We start from the raw sequence: 26,325 nt of genomic DNA on the forward strand, positions 1-26,325 counted from the left end.
CACTCTGTGGTGAGCCCACATGTGGGCAGGACCCTCTGAGGCTGCTTAGCTCTCTGTCCCCTCTCTGGATGGCACCATGTAGTAGATGGCTTGGAGCAGCTCCTCCCCGCTCCAGGAAACAGCACCATGATGGAAAGCAGGACTTGTGTCCACAGAAGTGTGTAATGGGGGTGTATGGTGCATGCACATGTGTATGCCAAGAGCCACATACATCACACACACTCGTTATACAGCATACACAGGCCGTACAACACACACACATGCGTCACACACTTCCTCCCTCAGCAATCACAGCCTGAGATCCAGAGCCCCTGCTTAATCTTTCTTTCAACAAATATTTATCCATCACATGGCAGACACTACCCCAGGTCCTGAGGAGACAGCTGTGAGCAGACAGGTAGCCCCCGTGGCCCTCACAGAGCACAATGTGGGGAAAGCTCCCTCCAGGGACATGTAGAGGCCCTGAGGCACACTGCAGGGAGGCCCCCTTGGCCCTCAGGAGGTGCTAGACCAGTCAGCAGCAGAGCCCTGAGAGATAGTGTGCGCGGGACAGCTGATGAAGTGGTGGGAATTCTGGTACTTGAGATTGGGAGGAAGCCATTTAACCTCCCTGTGCTCAGGGGTGACCCTCTTGGGGCTTCTGTGCGTGGAGGAGAAACCTGGATCACGTCCTCAATGAACCAGAGCCCAGAAGCCCAAGGGCCTTAACAAAGGAGAGGCCCCATGTGCATCGCTGGGGGTGAGGCCAGCGTGAGGGGACCTGTGGGAACGGCCAGAGCACTGGGTGACCACAGGAGAAGTGTCCAGCAGGAGGAGGAAGCAGGGCAAGGACCAGCCCTGCCTGGGCAGGGGCAGCAGCTCAGAGCCAGCTGTGGAAGTGTCTACAGAAGGACAGGCCACGTCCAGCTCCACCTGGGCACTGGGCGCAGGACAGAGGGCAGAACAGGGCCTTGCCTGATGACCCACCTCAGAGGATCAGAGCGGTCCCAGGTGTGGACGGAACCAGGCAAACTGCAGGAGGATGTATGCATCGATTATATTTCCTGAGGGCAGCACACAGCCTCAGGGATCTTTGTCACAAGCCCCAGCTGACCCCTGGACTCTCCTTTTTCACCTTCTCTGCCTGGGCCTACACCAGAGGGACTCCCCACATGCTCTGAGGAAGTGCAGTTTCCACCTTCTCTTCCAATTGTACTATTTCCTCTGTGGCCATGGGTGTGCTCTTGAGAGTCGGCAAATGCCAAGATAGAATTACACTTGAGTTTTCTTTATTTGTCACCTGGAGGATAGCATTGAAAATATGGACCATCAAGTAGGTCAGGAGGGAGGGAGGGTCTTCTCTTGATGGCTGCATTTATCCTCCCTGAAGCCCAGAGTCACTCCCAATTGTCAGTGTTCATCTTTTCAGATGGGGAGAGGGAGAAAGGAGCAGCAACATCCCCCCAGGAAGCCCCCACAGGAAGGCGGTAGGGGGCCCCGATAAACAAAGGGAGTAAACAGGCACCACCACCACCACCCCCCAGGGAAATCAGGGGGCCCTGCTGTGAAGGATTAGGATCACTGGAAAGGCGAGACAGGTCTCACTTCCAGGCCAAGAAACTTCTAGTCTCTGTAAGGCTCTCATTCTGTTCTAGAATATTCCTCATTGGGCCTATTTTCTTCCTGCTTGAAATCTGGTTAGCCACATCCCATTTCTAATTTTACCTGCTAAAAAGGCCCCTCCCATGTCAGGAAGGTATTCTGGGGTATCTGTGAGGCACCCCCTGCCCCCAAAGCCCTGCTGTTGTGCACAAGCCCGTAGGAGCCGGCAGCCCTGGCCCAGGCAACATGCCCACAGCATGTCGACGCAGCCCACACGTGACACTCCTCAGAATTCACCTTGGTCCTTTGTTGGACTGATGCCCTCACTGTCTTTTCTGGTTGAACCCTGTGGGCATTGTATATTTATCTGATCAGTTCTCTCCAAGGGTTTAAAACTGACCTTTCCCGAATCCCCACAGTAGCAGAGCACTTTTGCAAGTGCTTCTAAGTCCTTATCAATATCCAGATATCCTGAGGCATTTTTTAAGAGTGGCTCTCATCACTAAGTTTGTTGTTTCCTCATGGGCAAATAAGACTAAAAGAAAAGCAGAAGTCAAATAATTAATCATGGTACAAATACGTGTACCGTGGAAGTGTGCAACCAGGAGTCCCTTAACTAGGTAGAGCACCTTTCCCTTAAAAGAGCCTCCATGGTCTCTCCCAGATCAGATTGGTTGGGAAAGCCAGGCAGGAAAACCAGGCCAGGTTAGATGAAAGGAGAAAACCTAGCCCAGGACTGGCTTAGCTCATACTTGCTTTTCTCTAAGATTCCTCTGGGTCAGAGCATCAGACTTTAGACAGGGCGAAGAATAGAAAACAGTTGTGAGGCCCAAAGACCTGACCCCTCAGATGCCATTTTGAGGGTCCTCGAGGGTCTTACAGCCACATTGCCTCACTGTGCTGCCTTCCCTTCTGTCCCATGAGCAGGTGGGATCGTCCTAGGTATGTGGGGTGCTGGCTTCATCCTTCCCCTGCTGGGCAGCTCCTGAGTGTCTCAGAGTGAGACGGGGAGGATTGTGAGTCTCTGTAAACTATGTCCCCTCCCCAGTGACTCTTTAGGGAGGATTCATCCTAAGATGAGCTCCAGCGCTCCCCGGGCAATGCCATGCTGACCAGGCCGTCCTCTGCCCACAGGTACCTGGCACTTTATGCCTACAGGCCCCAGAAGAGTGATGAGCTGGAGCTGCACAAGGGTGAGATGTACCGCGTCCTCGAGAAGTGTCAGGATGGCTGGTTCAAGGGGGCATCCCTGCGGACTGGGGTCTCCGGGGTGTTCCCCGGAAACTATGTGACGCCTGTCTCCAGGTGAGGGGGTAGCCTGGGCAGGGAGGGAGTAAGGCCTACACTCTCCTAACGTTGCTACCACTGCTGGCCCTGGGGGCTGGGTCACCTGGAATCACCCAGTCCAGAAGACAGCAAGGCCACCCGTGGGGCAGGGCCAGGCCGGGTTCCCATTGGCTCAGTATCTCTGGGCCAGAGATTCACCTTCTCAGCTGAGGCTGCTTGGCTTCCCCTCAGTAGACATTGGCCACCAGGGCAGGACAGGAGCAGGAGGATAGGGGACAAGAAAGTCACCAGAGAGTAGGTCCTCAAGTGTGCTTGTAAGGACAGTGTGTGTTCATGCATGTATGTACTGCGAGCACAGCGTGTATGCATGTGTGTGGTGGGTGCGTCTGCAGTGTTGTCCCAGAGTTGCCTGGGACAGTGAGACTGTGCACTAACAGGACTAGCCGAGACGGAGGACGTCCTTGCCGACCTGCCAGTGGAGCAAGGGAGAGGGACTTGTGCTGGTAATGAGAGGCAGATGTGCATCCACATCTGTTGTCTTAAACTTGTCACTTTTACGTACAAATCGTGACCTGTCATTTGTAAGTCCACTTTATTTAGTTCTTAAAAAACAATCCCCTCAGGTGAAAGTGAGCTCAAGAGGTAGCAAATGGGATTTTAAAATTCATGGTTTGGGCTGGTCTGGTGACAGGGCTGCTGCCAGAAGCTTATTTCAGCACAGCTCTGAGGGCTGAGGAAGGACATTGATGTCCCTGCCCCATGGCCAGTGAGGCCTCTCCTAGAGGGCCCTTCTTCCCTCAGTTGGTTCTGCGGGGGCTTCTCCCCAGTGGAGACCACAGGGACGTGGTGGGGCCTGGGCTGTGGGGGACAGTGCCTGTTTCTGCCACCGGTGGCTTCTGTTGGCTCATGAATTGAGATCCTGAAGGGACAGGAATAAGAATTTATCCAACTCTTCACCAAACGGAAAACATTCTCAAAACCCTGGCACTGAGCACACAGAAGCCTCCACATCCCCAGACCCTACTGTGCCTCACACTCCACAGCCAGGGCGCGGATGGTGCAGATGCACCTGGAGGGAAGGGGAAGACCGCCCGTCCACAGTTGCTATATTCCTCCTGTTTCATCTGGAAACTTCGAGGCTAAAGGGCATCTATTTCTGGCATGGAACTACAAGCTCCCTGACCCTCCGTCAGAAGAAGGCCATGCTCTGTGTGCCCTTTCCCAGTGGCCAGCAGATGAGAGGGAGTGGCCAAGCCCAGAGGGACCTGGCGTCTCTTGCCACCATTTCCCAGCCCTCATGAGACACGACTGAATCATCTGTTCTTTCTGGATGTGTTTGGAGACACACACCTATTTGTTAACATGATTAAGGCAGGAGCTCTGGGTCAGAGTATTTGATTGGTTGGGATCATTCCTCTTCTTCTCAAGGTGCTTTTGCTATTTCTTGAATATTTTGCATTATTGAGTTAGCATGAAGGTTTTATAAGGGGCTCTTCTCTCCAGCTGCAAGCATTGAATTAGGACCTTGTCCCCTGAACCAGTTGGCCCTCATCTCTTGCAGCCCATGGTGAGAACCTTTTCCAGTGGCCCATGTGGCTTCTTAGGGTGGCAGCATCTGAGCCAAGAGGTAATTATATTTTATTTCCTAGGGTTCCCATAGGAGGGGCTGGGCCATCCCGGAATAATGTGGTTGGAGAATCTCCGCTGGCCAAAGGGATCACCACAACAATGCACCCAGGCGGCGGGAGTCTTAGCAGCCCGGCCACTGCCACCAGGCCTGCCCTGCCCATCACCACACCCCCAGCCCATACCCAGCACCCAGCCTCGCCCCCAACAGGCAGCTGTCTGCGGCACGTGGCTCAGCCAGCAGCCAGCCAAGCACGGAGCACCATCCCAACAGGTATGTGTGCACACTCAAAGGGACCTCCCCTGTGTGACATCAACAAGGGGATTTCTGGGACATGAGATCTGTGTTGTCCCAGGCCTTCAGTATTCCCTGGTGGAACAGGTTATAGTTGCCTATCATAATCATAAACTTTTGCTGATCTCCAGGAAGTTTGCTTGACTTATATTACCCTATCCTGACAACAGAAATCAATTACACTTATTTACACATTTTAAATATTACACTTATTACACATTGCATTATGGCAGGTGGACCATGCTGACTTGATGAGGTTGCTTCCCTCATGAACAACATGGCCAGCCACATGGGCCTTATATCTGCTGGGCACTGTGGGGTTTCCCAGCCACGGCAACACCTCCCAGGATGGGGCTGGAGGGAAAATCAGGTCCGGAGTACTCCCTTTCTAAAGTGTCCTGAGATCAAAAGTGATGGTGTGCACCATCTACTGATATGATGACAGGAAAAACAGGTTGCCCCTGGGATGGTGTGAGAAGCAAATAAATTGTGGGATGGGCCTTAAAGGCATTAAGAAGGTCAGCATATCTGAGTTAGGATGTTAGCATCACCCTAGTAAAGGAGCACTGAAGCTGAGGCTCTGGGAGGCCATGGCATGAACCTTCCAAAACCATGCTGCCTGCATCCCAGGCTGCAGTGAGAGTGCCCCAGGGCAGGGTCTTTCCCCACCCCAATCCTATCCCTTCAGAAATAATCTCTGTTCTCAAACTGAGACTTAAAGGGCAAAAATAATTAAGTCTTTGGAACAATAAAAGGCACTGTGTTTTGGACTGGCCACCCAGAAGGTGCCCCTTTGGAATGCTTCAGAAAGCAGCTCTCGTGTATGGAAAGGCTTAGAACAGCAGAGGCCATGGCTCCTCTGACTCAAAGCCTTCTGCCACCTGGGAAGTTGGCATACATGCACTCACACTGAAGCCAGTCAGGCACTCATGTTCAAGAAGACCTGCCGTGCCCCTGCAGGAAAGCCCTCCCTGAACGTAAGCCACCTCGAGAGTCTTCTTGTCTGGTACGCTCCAGCCTGTGTGCCTGCTCATGGAACAAGACACCATCCCTGCTCGCGGGCTGCTGGACGGACTGACTGACCCACTGACCACCAGGGAAGCAAGGCTTGCCTGGTGCAAGAGCTGCAGGGCACCTGCATTGAAGGCTAAGGAGCGGGCAGGGCTCCCCAGACAGGGTGGCTCCCATAGTGAGCAGCAAGTATTAAGGGGTCAGGAGACAGGAGCAGGTGCAGGTGAGGCAGGAGATGAGCAGAAGCCGGAGAAAGCACATTTTCACTTCACAGGCCACAAGCAATTCAGTCACAGCACCACAGACAGGCCAGCCTAAGGCCTGTCCCTTGGAGGCAGACACAACTCTTATCTTGTGCTGGGGCTGCTGTTATAACTGTGGCCTCTTTTCCCTTCTGTAAAATAAGTAGATAAGTGGCATTTCTCCTTAGGGTGGTTGTGTGAGGACCACCTAGCATGGCACTTAGTATGTACTCAATGCATGGTTGCTGTGATTATTATTAATTACTAGAATATTCAATGTATGAGAGTCAAAAAGTGAATAGAAATTGTTACCAAAGGATCTAGGGGGTGGAACTCTCTCTTAAATGCAGCAGGGACTCACTGAGGGAGACAGCATTTTCCCTGCCATAAGCAGGGCATGGCATGGAAGAAGGGCTGGCGTAGGGCAGCCTGGCAGGACAGGAAGCCAACTGCAGGCACCTGGGAAAGGTGAGCAGTGGTGAGGGGCCTATACCCAGGAGGGGCGACAGCACTGGCACAGATGCATGGTGCATAGGAGGCACAATGGCCACAGACTGGGGATAGGCTGGATGGCAGTACCCAGAGAGACCAAGAAATCAATCCAGTGTCAGGTTTCTGGACTGGCCAACTAGGAGGATAACAGTGACTTCCCCTGGCTTAGGAGATTCCAGAAGGGAACAGAACTGGTTTATGGGGGAGATGATGAACTAGGCTTGGACGTGTGGCCTTGAGGCATGGTGGGCACACCTGTAGTATATGGCACCCTGGCAGGTTTGGAGCAACTCCCTGCAGGGGGCCTCCCCATCATCATGAGTTCTGGTCCTCACAGTACAGGTAAGGAGCCCACTCTGGGTCCTGCTCCTAACCTTCATTCAGAAGACAAAAACATGAGGTGCCCTGCAAAGCCCAGGTGCCCAGCCCATCACTGGGCTGAAGACAGTGATGAAAGAAACATCTAGTTTTTCAGGGGCAGCAAGGATGGACCTTGGGTTCCTGGTGCCCGACCTCGGTTCAGCACTAGGAGCGCTTTGTGGATGGTCTGGGCACACCCTGCCACAGAGCCTCTCTGAGTTCCTCCTTGTCTTCCAGGTCTCTGTTTTGCTACAGTTAGCCCAAAATGAGCTCTGCATCTCTGCACCCTTGGCCTAGGGGTCCCTGGGGAAGAATTAGGTATCTCATACTACAGAGTTCTGCAGCAACATAATCTGTGCCAGGCCTTCACCCCAGTCTGTCACCTCTGGCCACCCACATGGGCAGCATGGTTTAAGTTATCTACTGGTGTTGATAGGAAGTCTCTAGCCAAGGACACAGCCGCTGTCATAGGCAAGTGGTCAGGTGATCTAAAGCTGAGCTCCCTGACCAGCCAGAGGTAGCCATGATGCTGATCTCGTTGGCTGCTGCAGCATCTGGACAGGAGCTTGAGAGCTAAAGTCCCAGGCCAGGTCCCTCTGGTTATAAACAACTCATCCAGTCACCCTGGAGTGGTCCAGGGTGGAGGGGGGCAGGTGTGATCCATGTGAACCCCAACACAGAAAGGTTGAGCAGCCCTGCTCCCATTTTGTGCTGGCCCTGGGTTATCAGAATACACAAAATAGCCAGTGCAAGGGCCTTTCCATGCCAAGCCTTGCTAGAAACATTACAATTCAGAGAAGAAATGGAACCTTGCCAGTCTCTTCTCCCCCTATGGAATAACAAGCAGCATCAAAAGAAATTGGTGTGGCTGGAGCCAGCAACATTATGTCTCAGTGGTTGGTCACCATGGTAACCGGGGTGGCATGGCAAGCACTCTCTTCCAGCAGTTTAATTTTGCACAGGGGAGAGTGAGGTATAGGATGGTTAAAGGCCCCCCAGGGCATCCCAGCCCTTGCCAGTGCCTCACAGCCAGGTTAAAGAGTGGCTCCTACCGAGCCATATCAGTAAATTAAATGCCACTGAGCTCCTGCAGCATTTTCCACTTCATTCTGCATTTAGAGAGAGAAAACACTGATGACAGTGCGAGTAATGGATTGTTCCCGCAGTAATTGCCCATTTCAGCAGACCCAGCCCCAGCAGTTGGGAGGTGTTTCATCAATGTTCTTATCTCACGCCAAAGTCAGGCAGTTTGACAAAGGTTTAATTGCATTGGTCATAGCGTCCAATATGATTTGTTCTACGTGATTAATGTAACTTCTTTCCCAAGGGCAGAACACCCCTGTAAAGTGCCATGGTTCCTCACATACTCGTGTCTGTGCTTAAAAGGGGCAAGAGCCCAGCACAGCTGTGTATTCATCAGCAAAAAATAAAACCCACCAAGAAAGAGCTAGATACAAGCAAGGCACTCTGCTCTGCTCAGGGCTGAAAATACAGAGAAGAACCAGAGTTCTGCAGTAGAAACTGAAGAGCACTGCCAAGGAGGCCTAGGTAGGGTATTGGGGAGGGAGGATTCATTCTGACTGGGCAGGAGGGTCAAAGAGGGGATAGGGAAAACTTCTTGCCTGGAAGTTTTCAAAAGGAGGCGATAGTGCCTGGCATCTTAAAGGACAAATAGAAACTGTCCAGGCAGACACAATGGAAAGGGAGTTCCAGGCAAAGGAATCAGCAAGGGGAAAGGCCTGGCAGTAAAGAAAACCATAGTCCTTATTTTGAGTAACTTTATTTAATTGGAATAAAGAAACAAAGGCTCGGGAAAAAGGAAGTGTCTAGTGTGTTGATGACACTTCTCTATAGAAGAGAACTCTACCTTGACTCTGAAGATGAGTGGAACCCAGCATGCTGTGGTGGGTGGGGTAAGGGGAGCGTGTGGGGGCCTCTGAGCATGCAGAGTCCTGGTACATGGAATAGGGTCAGGCGGGAGAATAAAGGAGGATGGTGGTGAAGCTGAGAGGTAAGCAGGGGCAGATTCTGAAGGCTCTTTTAGACCATGTCAAGGAATTTGTGTTTTTATCTGAAGGACTGTGGTGTGTTTTAGAGGGTTTTAAATAATAGAAATAGTCGTGTTTTTATATTAAAGAGATGGAGCTAAACTTCTGCTATGGCCAAGCTGAAGTAATGAGGACAAGTAATACCCTCCCACCTGAAATAAGTATAAGAAATACAAATGTATAAAACAAGTTTTCAAGACACTAGACATTAGATAACTAAGGACTATGATCCATAAGAGAAGTTGCAGGCTGTGGCACAGGGTGGGTAGCAGCAGGCCCCCTGCAGTGAGGACATGGAGCTGGGCATCTGTGTGACAGAGAGGGCTGGAGTTTCTACAGCAGGGACCCAGAGGAGAGCACTGCACAGAGAGGTTGCAGAGTGCTCTCCTGGAATATTGGGCTGAGAACTAATCAGCATGTGAATGAACATGAAAAAAATACCAAAAAGCAGGAAGAGAACTAAAGAAAGGATTAGCACTAACAGTGCCCAGAATACACACAGGCTAGAAATAGTGCCTGTTCCCACCAGCCAGACTGGACAAAGTCTCAAAATTCACAGGACACTGAGTAGTCTACAAAAGACTACTACACAATAGTCTTGCCTCATTAGTGGGGAATGTTATCCCCAGACTGAGTACTGTTCCAGTTTCACCTAACAAGTCTCACAAGCAGGACTCAAAGAGTCAAACTGTTTCCAGTTAATTTAACTTTGTCACAAACTTTAAGGATATTTGTAGGAATACAAAAATACCCAGCACTTAAAACCATAAAAGTTATCAGTGTCTGATATCCAATAAAAAAATTGCTAAACATATAAAAGAGCAGGAAAATATGACCAATAATTAAGAGATAAATGAGTCAATTGAAACTGACCCCAAACTGATATAGGTGTTAGAATTAGCAATAAAAGGCATTAAAACAGATAGTGCATTCCATATATTCAGAAAGTGGCGTCATAAAAAACATTAAAAAGAGGACAGTGCCTGTGGCTCAAAGGAGTAGGGCTCCGGCTGCATTTGCCGGAGGTGGGGGGTTCAAACCCAGCCCAGGCCAAAAACTGCAAAAAAGAAAGAAATCCAAATCAAACTTATAAAAATAAAAACTATGGTGTGTGAGATCAAGAACATACTAGATGGAAATAATAGATTAAATATTCCCAGAGAAAAAAAGTAGAGAACTTGAAGATATAGCAATAGAAACTATGAAAAATGAGAGCGAGATAAAAGAAATTTTTGAAAAATAGAGCATCAGTGAGCAATGGGACAATTTAAAGTAGCCTGATATATGTATAATTGGAGCCCCCAATGTAGAGGAGAAAGAGGTAGGACAGAAAAATTATTTGAAAAAATAAAGACAGTTGAACCCCAAGCACTGGAAACATGAATAAAACCACACCAAGGTAAATCATAATCAAATTGTTCAAAATCTTAAATAAAAGAAAATTTTAAAGTAGCCAGAGATAAAGGTAGAAAACGATAAGGATGACAGTACGTTTTTTGTCTCACTTCAAGTGAGAAGACACTGGTATAACTGAATGAAATACTGAAATAAATACATCTGTCACTCTAGCATTTTGTGTCCAGCAAAAATATCTTTTAAAGGAAAGCAAAATAAAGAATTATTTTAACATAGTGAGGCTAAAATGTTTTGTCACTAATAAAATTCACACCATGAGAAAGGTAAAAGAAAATTCTTTAGGAAGAAGGGAAGTTACAGCAGATGGAAATATAGGTCCATACAAAGGAATGAAGAGTACTAGAAATGGTAACTATACAGATAAAAGTATAAAATTGTTTTGTTTAAATATCTATAAACTATAACTTACTAAACAAAAACCAAAACAATGCAATTTGGGATTTAAAACGTATATAAAAGTAAAATGTATAATAAAAAACACAAAAGTTGGAAGGGGAGAAATGAAGTTCTATAAACTATTTTAAGACTCTTATACCACATGTGAAGATTTATAAAATCACTTGAAACTAAGTGTAATTAAAGATGTCAACCAGCCATGAAATATGAAAACAAAGAGTTACAGCAAATAACCACAAAGGAGATAAAATGGAATTATGAAAAAATTCAATTAATACAAAAGAGCATAAAAAGAGGGGAAAGGGAACAGAGAATAATGAGTCACAGAGAAAACACAGGATGATAGATTTAAACTTTTTCATATAAATAATCACACTAAATGTAAATGGTCTAATAATCCCAAATACAATAAGAAATTGTCAGATATTATTAAAAATAAACAACCAAAAAACCAACTTTATGCTGTAAACAAGAAACATGCTTTAATATTTTACATCTAGTTATGTCCTATAAAGTTACCATGAAAACTGAATTAGTGAATACTGAACTATTGCTCCTAGGTGAAACTGTGAGTATGTGTGTAAACATATCTCACATAAATTACAATCTCATCCTAGTAAAGTTTATTTACTTTATTTCTCTAAAGAGAAAAACAAGGTTGAGAAGTGTTAAGTAACTGGCCTGTGCCTGCCCCTCTAATGTGCCAGAGTTGGGATTCGTGTCCTGTTCAATTGACCCCAGAGGCAGAGCTCATTCTACTGCACTGCCTGCTACTGGCTGCATCCCCCTGTCATCTCAGCGCAAAGCTAAAACAGAAAGGCAGAGTCCTTGTTCAACCTCTGCTGGAAATTTGGGTGTCAGGTGACTCAAACTTTTTGCCAGTCTGCATCCATCTGAAAATAACCAAAAGCACCACAGGCATCAATTTGGGGATTGCATATTAATTTTCTCAACAGGAGAATTTGCAAATGCAGAATCCGCCAATAATGAGGAACAATGTACCATGCTAACATTGATCAAAAGAAAGTGGTAATAGTTATCTTAATATCAGACGGAATAGAATTTATAACAAAGAATATCCTGCATAGAAAAGTCCAATTTCATAATGATAAAGGGGTCATTTCATTAAAAGGCCATAATAATTCTAAATATTTATGCACTGAATAAGAGAACTTCAAAATACATAAGTAATTACAGATAGAGCTGCAAAGAGAAATAGACAAATCTGTAATTATAGTCAGATTTTGATCTCTCAATAATTGATAGAAGAAGACACAAAATTGGCAAAAATATGAACTTAGAACACTATAACTGACTCGACTTAGCTGACATTTGTAGAGCATTCCAACCAACAACAGAAAAATGTACATTCTTTTCAAATGCACACAGAGCATATGAGAAAATAGACCATATTCTGGGCCATAGTGTTTGTCTCAATACATTTTTTAAAAAATAAAATAATAAAAGTATTCCAGTGACACAAACTACATTCCTCGGACCACAGTGGAGTTGAATTAGAAATCAACAATGCAGGGCGGCGCCTGTGGCTCAGTCGGTAGGGCGCCGGCCCCATATACCAAGGATGGTGGGTTCGAACCCGGCCCCGGCCAAACTGCAAAAACCAAAAAATAGCCGGGCATTGTGGTGGGCGCTTGTAGTCCCAGCTACTTGGAGGCTGAGGCAAGAGAATCGCTTAAGTCCAGGAGTTGGAGGTTGCTGTGAGCTGTGTGAGGCCACAGCACTCTACCGAGGGCCATAAAGTGAGACTCTGTCTCTACAAAAAAAGAAAAAAGAAATCAACAATGCAAACATTAACAAACATTTGATATCCTCAAATATTTGAAAACTAAAAGACACACTTCAAAATAACCCATGGATGAAATCAAAAGGGATTTCAGAAAGCATTTGGAGCTGAATAAAATGAAAACACTGCAAATCAAAATTTGTGGCATGCCACTAAAGCAGCACCTAAGAAGAAATTTATAGCACTAACCACCTGTATTAGAAAAAAAGAAAAGTGTCAAATTAATGGCCTCAGCTATCACATTAAGAAACTAGAATAAAAAGATCAAAGGGATCACAAAGGAAATGGGAAAAGATCAGAGAAGAAATCAATGACTTAGAAAACAATTAGTGAAAATCAGTGAAACCAAAACGTGGCTGTTGGGGAAATAAATAATAAAATTGTAAACCCCTAGCTAGAATGTTAAAGACAAAAGGAAAACTACACAAATTATCAATGTCAGGAATAGTAGAAGTGACATCATTCAGATTCTACAGGATAAGATGGATTATTTTTAAAATCTTTATAGCAATAAACTCAACAAATTCGATTAAATTCCTTGAAAGACATAAATTATCTTAGATTATTTTAATAAATAAATTATATAAATTAATACATTAAATAAAATTGTTAATGTTAATTGTTAATTGTTAATGTTAAAATTAAAATAAATTATATAAATTAATATGTTAAATAAAATAAAATTAAATTAAAAATAAAATTAATTATATAAATTAATATGTTAAATAAAATTAATACATTAATATTATATTTAATTAATAAATTATATAAATTAATAAATTGTCATATTATTAGATTTACTTTAGGAGAAATAAATAAGCAAATAGGCCTGTATCTATCAAGGAAATGGAATTAGCAGTTAAAAGACAAAGACAACTCAAGGCCCAGATGACTTTATTGGTGAATTATACAGAATAGCTAAGGAACAAATTCTAGAAATTCTATAGAAACGCTTTCAGAAAATTGAAAAGAAGAGATAATACTTCCTAACTCTTTCTATAAGGCCAACATTACCCTAATACCGGACAAAGACATTACAGGTAAATAAGAGTATAGACTAATGTCCTTCATAAACATAGCTATAAAACTTCTAAACAAAATTTTAGCAAATCAAACACACCAATAAACAACAAGGCTAGTACATCATGTCAAAGAGGGTTTATTCCAGAAATGCAGGGTTAAATTAACATTTACCATTCAATGTAATTCACCTTGTTTTTGAGACAGAGTCTCACTATTTCACCTTTGGTAGAGTGCCATGGAATCGCAGCTCACAGCAACCTCCAACTCTTGGACTTAAGCAATTCTCTTGCCTCAGCCTCCCAAGTTGTTATGTCTATAGGCATCCGCCACAACACCCAGCTATTTTGTTCATCTTGTTGTTGTTGCAGTTGTCCTTGTTGTTTAGCTGGCCCCGGCTGGGCTTGAATCAGCCAGCCTTGGTGTATGTGGCCAGTGCCCTACTCACTGAGCTATGGACGCCAAGCCATAATTCACCTTATTAACAAACAAAAAAATAATCATTTCAATAGATGCAGAAAAAATATTTGATAAAATTTAACATCTATTCCAGATTTTAAAAAACTCTCAGAAAACGAACAATTAGAAACTGGCACTTTTAAAAACTATACCAAATTTAACAATATCAAAAAGTAGAAATCAGATTTTTCGTTGTCACAAAGCAGGAAGCACCAACTGTTATCTAACAGGTAGAAGCCGGGGATGGTGTTTACTGTCCTCACTGCACAGGCGCGCTTCCAAAATCAAGAAGTCACATGACTGAGATGTCAGTAATGCTGAGCTTGAGAAATGCTGGGAGGCTATGGATAAAACAAACAATTTGTGATCCTCACCACACCTCTTAAAACACTCCTCTGGACCCTCCCGGACCTCCAGAAGACCTGCACCGGGACCCACGATCGGCACACTCCCACCTCTATTAGAGCTGCTCTGGGACCCATGATCGGCACCCTCCTGGACCTCCTGAAGAGCTGCGCTGGGACTTATGATCAGCACCCTCCCTGACCTCCAGAAGAGCTGCCCTGGGCTGCGTGATCGGCACCCTCCCGACCCCGGTAAGAGCTGCGCTGGACCCGCGATTGGCACCCTTCCGGACCTCCACTCACCCGGACCTGGTAACAGCTGTGCCAGGATACTCTACCCTGCCTGCTGGGCCTCCCCACACCCTGACCAGGAACTCCAGGAGCCGTGCAACCCCACACCCTCTCTCCTATACCCTCCCTGCCTCCACACTGCCTGCTGGTCTGGCCAGGGACTCTGGTAGCTGTGTGCCCTCTGGAGCCCTCCCTGCCTCTGCGTGGAGCCCTTCTCCTGGCCAGAGACTGCTAGAGCCTTGGGCCCTCTGTGCCAAAGTGACTGGGCACCAGGCAATCCCAGAACCATGTGCACCACCCCCGCCCTGTTGCTGGATCCAGGGGTGTCACACTCTGGAGCTGCTCCCACAACCAGAACTCCCTGGCTGGGACAGCCCCAGAAGAGCTACACAGGGTCACTCTCTACAAAAATCCAGCAACAATAGAGTGATCCACCCGGGGCCTAATCTTGGAGAGACACTGAGCACGGCCAGAGGCAATGGTGAAAAACAATCATGAGATGAAATCAAAGGAAAAACTCTGGCAATATGAATAATTAGAGTAGATCAACTCCCCCAAGGTACAATGGGGCAGACACAGCAAAAGATCCCATGCACAAAAAATAGCTGAGATGTCAGAAATTGAATTCAGAATCTGGATAGCAAATAAGATCGAATTAGAATTCCAAGCAGTAACCCAAAAGATGTCTCAAGAATTCAACGAATTCAAAGGCCAAATGACCAAAGATTTTGACACATTGAGACAAGAAGTTGCAGCCCTCAAAGATCTGAGAAACACAGTAGAATCCCTCAGTAACAGAATGGAGCAAGCAGAAGACAGGATTTCTGACATTGAAGACAAAGCTTTTGAACGCGCCCAAACTCTCAGAGAGGAAGAGAAATGGAGGGCAAAAACAGATCACTCTCTCAGAGAGCTCTGGGATAATTCGAAGAAAACCAATATTCATCTTATACAGATCCCTGAAAGTGATGAAGTGGCTTCACAAGGCACAGAGTCTCTTCTCCATGAGATTATGAAAGAGAACTTTCAAGACATGCCAAGAGATTCTGAATTTCAGATAGCTGACAGTTTCAGAACTCCAGCATGACTCAACCCGAATAAGACATCCCCCAGATACATTATAATCAATTTCACTAAAGTTAATGTAAAGGAGAAAACTCTAAAAGCAGCCAGATGAAAGAAAACCATCACCTACAAGGGGTAGAATATTAGAATAACTGCAGATCTCTCTGCTGAAACCTTTCAAGCTAGAAGAGGATGGTCATCGACTTTTAATCTCCTAAAACAAAATAACTGTCAACCCAGGATCCTGTACCCAGCTAAACTGAGTTTCATTTATGACCGAGAAATTAAATACTTTAATGACATTCACATGTTGAAGAAATTTGTCACAACTAAACCAGCTCTCCAGGATATCCTCAGACCTATCCTCCATAAAGACCAGCATAACCCTCCACCACAAAAGTAAACCCACCCAGAAAATTTTGATCAAATTCCAACTTCCACAGTCGCAAAAGGATTAAAAATGTCCACTGGACTCTCAGAAGGCTTATCAATATTCTCAATTGTGAATGGTTTAAATTGTCCTCTAAAGAGGCACAGGTTGGCTGACTGGATACAAAAACTCAAGCCAGATATCTACTGCATACAAGAATCGCATCTTACATTAAAAGATAAATATAGACTCAAGGTGAAGGGATGGTCATCTATACTCCAGGCAAATGGAAAGCAGAAAAAAAGCAGGTGTTGCAATCCTATTCGCAGATGCAATAGGCTTTAAACCAACCAAAATAAGGAAGGATAAGGATGGACACTTCATATATGTTAAAGGTAATACTCAATATGATGAGATCTCAATTATTAATATTTATGCACCCAACCAGAACACAGCTCAATTTATAACAGAAACTCTAACAGACACGAGCAACTTGATTTCCTCCAATTCCATAGTAGCTGGAGATTTTAACATCCCTTTAGCAGTGCTACATAGATCCTCCAAAAAGAAGCTAAGCAAAGAAATCTTAGATTTAAACTTAACCATGCAACATCTGGAACAGACATCTACAGAACATTTCATCCCAACAAAATTGAATACATAGTCTCTTCATCAGCCCACGGAACATACTCCAAAATCGACCACATCCTAGGCCACAAATCTAACCTCAGCAAATTTAAAGAAATAGAAATTATTCCTTGAATCTTCACAGACCATCATGGAATAAAACTTGAACTCAATAACAACAGGAACCTGCATACCCATACAAGAACATGGAAGCTAAATAACCTTACGCTGAAGGATAGATGGGTTATAGACGAGATTAAGAAGGAAATCAACAAATTTTTGGAACAAAACAACAATGAAGACACTAATTACCAGAACCTCTGGGATACTGCAAAGGCAGTCCTAAGAGGGAAATTTATAGCACTGCAAGCCTTCCTCAAGAAAACGGAAAGAGAGGAAGTTAATAACTTAATGGGACATCTCAAGCAACTGGAAAAGGAAGAACATTCCAACCCCAAACCCAGCAGAAGAAAAGAAATAACCAAAATCAGAGCAGAATTAAATGAAATTGAAAACAAAAGAATTATACAACATCAATAAATCCAAAAGTTGGTTTTTTGAAAAGGTCAATAAAATAGATAAACCTCTGGCCTAACCAGGAAAAAAAGAGTAAAATCTCTAATTTCATCAATCAGAACTGGTAAAGATGAAATAACAACAGACCCCTCAGAAATTCAAAAACTCCTTAATGAATATTACAAGAAACTTTATTCTCAAAAATATGAAAATCTGAAAGAAATCAACCAATATGTGGAAGTACGCCACCTACAAAGACTTAGCCAGAACGAAGTGGAAATGTTGAACAAGCCTATATCAAGTTCTGAAATAGCGTCAACTATACAAAATCTCCCTAAAATGAAAAGCCCAGGACTAGATGGCTTTACGTCAGAATTCTACCAAACCTTTAAAGAAGAACTAGTACCTATACTACTAAACCTCTTCCAAAATATAGAAAAACAAGGAATATTACCCAGTACATTCTACGAAGCAAACATCACTTTGATCCCTAAACCAGGGAAAGACCCAACAAGAAAAGAAAATTATAGACCAATATCACTAATGAATATTGATGCAAAATACTCAATAAGATTCTAACAAACAGAATCCAACAACACATCAAAAAAATTACACACCATGACCAAGTGGGATTTATCCCAGACTCTCAAGGCTGGTTCAATATACGTAAATCTATAAATGTAATTCAGCACTAAACAACAAACTAAAAATTAAGGACCATATGATTCTCTCAATTGATACAGAAAAAGCTTTTGATAATATCCAGCATCCCTTCATGATCAGAACACTTCAGAAAATTGGTATAGAAGGGACATTTCTTAAACTAATAGAGGCCATCTACAGCAAACCCACAGCCAATATCGTATTGAATGGAGTTAAATTGAAATCATTTCCACTTAGATCAGGAACCAGGCAAGGTTGCCCATTGTCTCCATTGCTCTTTAACATTGTAATGGAAGTTTTAGCCATTGCAATTAGGGAAGAAAAGGCGATCAAGGGTATCCACATAGGGTCAGAAGAGATCAAACTTTCACTCTTCGCAGATGACATGATCTTAATCTGGAAAACACTAGGGATTCTACTACAAAACTTTTAGAAGTGATCAAGGACTACAGCAATGTCTCAGGCTACAAAATCAACACCCATAAATCTGTAGCCTTTATATATACCAACAATAGCCAAGCCGAAAAAACAGTCAAGGACTATTCCTTTCACAGTAGTGCCAAAGAAGATGAAATATTTGGGAGTTTATCTAACAAAGGACGTGAAAGATCTCTATAAAGAGAACTATGAAACTTTAAGAAAAGAAATAGCTGAAGATGTTAACAAATGGAAAAACATACCATGCTCATGGCTGGGAAGAATCAACATCATTAAAATGTCTATACTACCCAAAACAATATATAATTTTAATGCAATCCCTATCAAAGCTCCATTGTCATATTTTAAAGATCTTGAAAAAAGAATACTTCGCTTTATATGGGATCAGAAAAAACCTCAAATAGCAAAAACATTACTCAGAAATAAAAACAAAGCAGGAGGAATCATGCTACCAGACCTCAGACTATGCTATAAATTGATAGTGATCAAAACAGCATGGTACTGGCACAAAAACAGAGAAGTAGATGTCTGGAACAGAATAGAGAACCAAGAGATGAATCCAGCTACATACCATTATTCAATCTTTGACAAGCCAATTAAAAACATTCAGTGGGGAAAAGATCCCATATTTTACAAATGGTGCTGGGTGAACTGGCTGGCAACCTGTAGAAGACTGAAACTGGACCCACACCTTTCACCATTAACTAAGACTCTCACTGGATTAAAGATTTAAACTTAAGACATAAAACTATAAAAATACTAGAAGAGAGTACAGGGAAAACCCTTGAAGGAATCGGCCTGGGTGAATATTTTATGAGGAGGACTCCCCAGGCAATTGAAGCAGTATCAAAAATACATTACTGGGACCTGATCAAACTAAAAAGCTTGTGCACAGCCAGAAGCTTTATATTAAGTAAAGCAAGCAGACAGCCCGCAGAATGGGAGAAAATATTTGCAGGTTATACCTCCAATAAAAGTTTAATAACCAGAATCCACAGAGAACTCAAACGTATTAGTAAGAAAAGAACAAGTGAATCCATCTCAGGGTGGGCAAAGGACTTGAAGAGAAACTTCTCTAAAGAAGACAGACACACGATCTACAGACACATGAAAAAAGCTCATCATCCTTAATCATCAGAGAAATGCAAATCAAAACTACTTTGAGATATCACCTACCCCAGTAAGAGTAGCCCACATAACAAAATCCCAAAACCAGAGATGTTGGCATGGATGTGGAAAAAATGGCACACTTCTACACTGCTGGTGGGAATGCACACTAATTTGTTCCTTTTGGAAGGATGTTTGGAGAATACTTAGAGATCTAAAAACAGACCTGCCATTTAATCCTATAATTCCTTTACTAGGTATATACCCAGAAGCCCCAAAATCACAATATAATGAACACATCTGTACCAGAATGTTTATTGCAGCCCAATTTATAATTGCTAAGTCATGGAAGAAGCCCAAGTGTCCATCGACCCACTAATGGACTAGCAAATTGTGGTACATGTATACCATGGAATATTATGCAGCCTTAAAGAAAGATGGAGACTTTACCTCTTTCATGCTTACATGGATGGAGCTGGAACATCTTAGCGGAGTATCTCAAGAATGGAAGAAAAAGTATCCAATGTACTCAACCCTACTATGAAGCTAATTTATACCTTTCATATTGAAGGCTAACCTTCATAACCCAACTATAGCACAAGAATATGGGGAAAGGGCCAAGGGAGGGTAAGGGAGGTGGGAAGTCAAAGTGGAGGGAGGGTTATGGGTGGAGCCACACCTACGGTGCATCTTAGAATGGGTACAGGCGAAACCTACTAAAGGCAGAATACAAATGTCTACATACAATAACTAAGAAAATGCCATGAAGGCTACGTTGAACACTTTGATGAGAATATTTCAGATTGTATATGAAACCAGTACATCGTACCCCTTGATTGCACAAATGTACACAGCTATGATTTAACAATAAAAATAAATAAATAGATAAAGTAGAAATCAATTAGGAATAAATCTGAGAAAAGTTGGGGAAGACCTATAGACTGAAATTAAGAAGACCTAATTGCGTAGAGAGATAGAGAATACTTTGTGGGTGAGTAAAGTTAAGTTGTTTGTTCTCCAAAAATTGACCCAGATGTAATGGAATACCAATCAAGATCCCACACAACCTTTTGTAGAAAATGGCAATCTGGTTGTCAAATTCATATAGAACCTAGAAGACCCAAAAATAACCTTGAAAAAGAACAACAAAGCTGGATAGCCAACACTAATTTCAGAACCTTTTATAAAGCTACAGTAATCGAGTCACTGTGATACTGTTGTAAAGATGAACTGATCAATGGGTACCTTTTATCAACAAAGAAAGTTGTCTGTTAAATTTGGTCATTTGGAATCATAATTTATCTGTCCAGATAATATCTGATAGAATGATGGGGCTAGAAGCCAGGTTTCAGTAGACTGAGAAGCGAATGAATGACTCTTGGAAAGTGTAGAGGAGTGGGTGCATGTGGAAACCCCCTAATGTGTTTTCAACACAGTGAGGTTGGTGTGTATTTAATTTTAGAAGTCCGTGAGTCTACGCAAAATGGAAGACACCACAGCAAGTGGGGTTGAAGTCCTGGCCTAATGGGCTGCAGGATGTCCAGCAGCAATGTTGGCTGACTCTCACTCCTGCAGAAGCATGCATACAGGAAGCCCTGTGCCGTCAGGGACTGGAGCCTAGCACATCAGATGTGCCAGCTCCAGCAGCTGCAGGAGCTTCCTGGGCGTTGTGGTGGGCACCTGCAGTCCCAGCTACTTGGGAGGCTGAGGTCAGAGAATCTTTTAAGCCCAAGAGTTTGAGGTTGCTGTGAGCTGTGATGCTACAGCACTCTACCAAGGGTGACATAGTGAGACTCTGTCTCAAAAAAAAAAAAAAAAGAAAGAAATGAATAAAAATATGAGAAAAAGCATGTGTAGACACTTCGTAAAATATTAAGTATAAAGAAAAGTGGGGCATGAAAGAAAAGGAGGCATTAGCTAAAAGAATACAAGTATAGGATTCTTTCTTAAATGGGAGAGGTTTAACTTGGTTAATAAATTATGGGGGAAATTTAATAGAGGGGCTAAACACAGTAGAGTGGGGATGAACCTGAGACTGGATTAAGAATGAGGATGAAGGAGCTGGAACATATTCTTCTCCAAGTATCTCAAGAATGGAAGAAAAAGTACCCAGTATACTCAGCCCTATTATGAAACTAATTTAGGGCTTTCACATGAAAGCTATAACCCAGTTACAACCTAAGAATAGGGGGAAGGGGGAAAGGGAGAGGAGGGAGGGGGCAGGTGGGTAGAGGGAGGGGGATTGGTGGGATTACACCTGTGGTGCATCTTATAAGGGTATATGCGAAACTTAGTAAATGTGGAATGTAAATGTCTTAGCACAATAATTAAGAAAATGCCAGGAAGGCTATGTTAACCAGTGTGATAATAATGTGTCAGTTTATGAAACTAGTGTATGATGCCTCATGATCATATCAATGTACACAGCTATGATTTAATAAAAAAATAATAAATTAAAAAAAAAAAACAACAAAGATGTTCAGAGGCTCACACAGAAAAAAAAAAAAAGAATGAGGATGAAGGGTTGACCAGGTGGAGCCCGGAGTCCTTGGGGCGGGAGGAGGGATGTGGGTGAGTTGAGAGGGAGGCTGGTCTGAAGTTGTGGGAGGTGTTAACAGTATTGTCTGCAGTGTGAAGTCGATGTTAAAGTAGGTCATTTATTTACTCAACTGCTATTTATAAAGCACCTACTGGATGCCTAGACGGGATTCTAGGTACTGGGGACATAGCAGTGAACTGAGAGAGGATACAGGGGACCAGGGACCTGCAGAGCTATGGAAGGGGGAAGCTAGAGACTGGAATGGTGCTCTCTCAAACAGCCTTCACCTATGGTTCACTCTGCAAAGAAAGCAGGCTGCTTGGCGCCACTAACAAGCACCACTAACAAGTGGGATAGTTGTGTAGGCCAGCACAGGGCTGGGGTGCACAGGGAGGGGGAAATTAAGGGTCAATCCCACCAAAGGATGATGCATTCTTCAACCAGCCAGTGTGATGGGCTAGGCCTCACTGTCTCAGGGGGCATTTTTTCCTCCTGTGATTCCTTTCTGTGAAATCGGTAGTGAAGCTTTTGCTGGGGTTCCCTTTTCTCTAAAATTCATTTATTCATTCAAAACACGTATTGAGCACCTTTTTCATGCCAAGCCAATTCCAGCATCCTGTGGAGCCTCCACTATAGTGGAGAACGGACCAGGGACCCTCGGTCTCGGATGAGAGAGGACACTGCACAGGACTGAGTGGGGATGCATGCCTGGGGCCAGGGCCACAGAGGGCCAGTCAGCAAGAAGGGGCTCTCCAGAAGGCAGCTGAGGGCAGAGCACTAGGGGATGAGGTTCAAGAGATGGCATAGCCAGGGGCTTAGAACTTTCTGGAACACTCGCCTTGGCACCCAGTGTAGTAAGGTGACTTGGCAGGCAAGTGGAAGCAGACAGGAGGCGGAGGAGGGCTGAGTGGAGCTGTCAGGGTAATCCACAATCTCTCCACTTCCAGGGCTGCTGAGCTGAGGTGAAGGGGAGTTCAGATTGCAGGGAGGTGGGCGTGAATTGTTCCTGGAGCTGCCCCCAAGTCAGGGTCCCCTGTGATTAAATTCATTCTGTGTTAGTGACAGTTCTCTTCCCTATAAATGCAGAGCCACATTGGGGGAGGAATCTAATGTTCTAGGTTTCCAACCCCATCTGAAACCACAAATATTTAAGTTTAAAAAATGTAAATCATACTTTCTATATTTCACCTTGTGAAACAGCAGGCCATCCCAAATACTGGAGAACAGTCACATAATTAGATCTTGCAAGCTCTCCCCACATGGCTCTGTCAGAGGAAGGGGCCTGACGCCCAGATGGAGGCTCTGTGTGTCACATGGAGTTACTTCACGTGGCCACAAGACACCATCAGGATTCATGAGTACATTTTGTATTCAAAGCATAGTTGGGGGCTGAGAAAACTGTTGTGTGCATTTTTTTTCACATCGTAAAGCCATGAATGCCACAAATGCTGGCGGTAGAGAGTAATTACACTGTAACATAATTTTTTTCTGACACGACAATGCAGAAACACGTGGACCTGAGGGGCTCTAGACGGCGCCTTTGTTGTAAAGCAATAACCAAGGCCTAGGCTGGGTCTCTGCTTATGTCCAACCAGCCCCAGTCACTAGTCACCATTCCCTTGGGGACTTTGATTTTCTCCTGTCATTTTTTTATGTTTATTAAGGAGATGCTTCTTTGAAATTATTAACCCAAATAGTAGCAAGATCAATTTTGATATGGTGCTATGTTTAAAGGGAACTTTATCTTTTCAAATGGGAGATTTTTACAAATACTACACCTTTGATCCCTACAATCTGTAAAAAGTGTTCTTGCTGGAAGCAGACAGGCACATTCATAGTTGTGAGGCTCCTGTTTTATAAATCCAGGGGCTCATGCTCTGCCTGCAGGCTAGGTGGCAGGTGAGCCACATCGCAGCAGAGGTGGATAGTTTCTCTTCCAGGCCACCCAGCTGAAGCTGCCCCCCACACTCTCCACCTCAGCTCAGCAAGGTCACAGACCCAGAATGGAAACCGGGGATTGGGATGATCCAGTTCTGAGGTCAAGATTAACCAGAGTTGAGCTTGAGTAGCTTATATGCAGTGGTGTTTAATAATTCAGGGGCATCTCAAGACTTCAGGTTGCTTTCACAGGCTTTACTAGTATAAGCATTTTAACTAGGGTGTTTTTAAAATTTTTCTGAGTGCATTGGTTCATTGTGGCAGAGAAAACCAGTTAGAAAACTTCACAGCAAACTAGAACATGCCCACACTCACAGCAACCTCAACAGAGCCATTTTAGCTCCTCCTGAGGGAAGGGCTGTTTGGGGCTTGGCAGGACCCCCTGATCCATGGGCTTGGGAAAGAGGGGAATATATTTTCAGGATTGCTCAGTCTCAATTTCCCCACCTGTGAAGTGGCTGGGTCTGGGAAAGCCAAACCTGTGTGAAGTGCGCGTATGTCGATGCCTGGCAGGCTGTACGTTAACCCTTCAACCTCTCTCTCTCCAACCCCAGCTGCCCACCCCTCAAGCCAGGCTCAGGACCGGCCAACCGCCACCGTATCACCCCTGCGCACTCAGAACTCTCCATCCCGCCTGCCCACCACCAGCCTCAGGCCCCACTCGGGGGTGTCCCCGCAGCACGGCCACCAGCCCCCAGTGCAGATGTGCCTGCGGCCAGCCATCCCCCTCACATCAGCTGCATCAGCCATCACGCCTCCCAACGTCAGTGCTGCGAACCTCAACGGGGAGTCTGTAGGTGGACCCATCGGGGGGCTGTCCACATCCAGCCCCACCAATGCAGGGTGCAAACTGGATGAGAAGAAGAATGAGAAGGTAAGTAGCCCATGCCAGGGCCCTTGTCCTGCTGGTTATTGTGGCATTTGGTACAACTGAGGCTTGAATATGGGCACCAAGTTCTCACCCTGAGCTGCGTCAAGCACGTGGCACAGATGGAGGCCAAGCAAGCAGAGCAGCTGCAATTTCCATGTAAGTCAGAAAAAAATGTCCCCTCCACAAGATGCCCCTTAGTTCCATCTGGTGTAAAATCATTGTGATATGTTCATTGTGTTAGAACAAAATACTTATTGCCATGTGCTGGCATACTGTAGTAATAAATACACAAATCTACATGTGTACAGTGTGAGAAGCACCCTTTCCCTTCAATATGCCATCCTTGCACAGTCCACAGCCTGTTCAACCATATGGAACAGAAATGAGAAAGAATGGGAGAATTCTATCCTATCGTTGGTGTCGACAGCATTTTTAGTTTTTCTTTTAGCTATGAAAGAAGTTGGGCTGCTTTCATAAAAGAAACTGAGTCTAATGAGCTTGCCCCATCTGCCACGCACCAAGACCTTGGATTAGCCAGGATTAGAATACAAAGTTCTAGATTGTTAATAAGGTATTTTACTTTAAAAAAAAAAAAAAATTCTATCTTCGTAAATCCATGTGAAATACAGTTAGCGGCCCATATGCCTCCTGTGGCTGTATTGCTAGGGCATCTCAGCCAGACCCTCACCAGGGGCCATGCTGCACGAACAGTTTAGCAGTCATTCTCTTGGCTTGACCATACTCTGCAGATCCTTTCACACCTGCCCACATGAAATCAATCTTTCCATTAGAGTGTATTAGCCAGTGTTTGGATGAGTACCCTGGACACCAATGGTGTGTTTGTGGCAATGACAACCTTGGGGACAGCATGGACCGGTCAAGCCCTTGCACAGGGTCCACAAGCCCTGCTGGCCACCCACCCTCAGCGGGAGCCTGGGTATATCACAGAAATGAGCCGAACCAGACTCCACTGGTCCTCCAGCTTGGTACTCCAGCCTCGGGACCTCTTGTGTGGTCCAGTCCAGAGCATGATTGTTCCCATGCTGACTGGTGTGGAAGAGGCTGCAGTCCTAACGGTGGCAGCTGCACTCTCAGTAGAAAAGTTCAAGTGTACTGCAGGCTCACTTGGTGCCCATGTGCAGTGGTTGCTCTCTGTTTTCTATCCATGTCTGTTTGAAAATTGGTTTTGATCTTCAATCTGTTCCCTTCTACCTTGCAGCCTTGTTATGAGAGGTATCCAGGTCTCATCAGGAGGCAGAGGTGTGGGTTGAGTCCTGCCATCTCACTGGGACAGCCTTCCTGGAGGATGAGATCTCTTTCTGAGCTGCTCAGAACAAACCAGGGGGTGGCCTTGGAAAGAGAGGGACTGTAATAGTTTCTTAAACATTTCCCATGGTGGTACATGTCTACAGGCCCAGCCAATGCCTTGGGAAGGGATTCCCTCCACGGAAGTTGCAGATAAAGTGGCTCAGCCTCCTGACAGTTCCCTGAGCTGCCCCTGTATCCAGCCAGCCATGGT

General features: G+C 44.6%; 1 protein-coding gene across 2 annotated transcripts in view; it reads left to right on the forward strand.

The window, feature by feature from the left end:
- SH3RF3 (SH3 domain containing ring finger 3) overlaps positions 1 to 26,325 on the forward strand; it is a 340,566-nt gene that overhangs the window by 272,134 nt on the left and 42,107 nt on the right. For both annotated transcript variants that reach the window (XM_053588118.1, XM_053588120.1), the window contains 3 exons: positions 2,716 to 2,886; positions 4,518 to 4,768; positions 24,490 to 24,809. In XM_053588118.1, coding sequence (XP_053444093.1) covers positions 2,716 to 2,886; positions 4,518 to 4,768; positions 24,490 to 24,809 — 742 coding nt within the window. The remainder of the gene's footprint in view (positions 1 to 2,715; positions 2,887 to 4,517; positions 4,769 to 24,489; positions 24,810 to 26,325) is intronic.

Source organism: Nycticebus coucang, chromosome 4, assembly GCF_027406575.1.
Source record: "Nycticebus coucang isolate mNycCou1 chromosome 4, mNycCou1.pri, whole genome shotgun sequence".
NCBI classification, from domain to species: domain Eukaryota; kingdom Metazoa; phylum Chordata; class Mammalia; order Primates; family Lorisidae; genus Nycticebus; species Nycticebus coucang.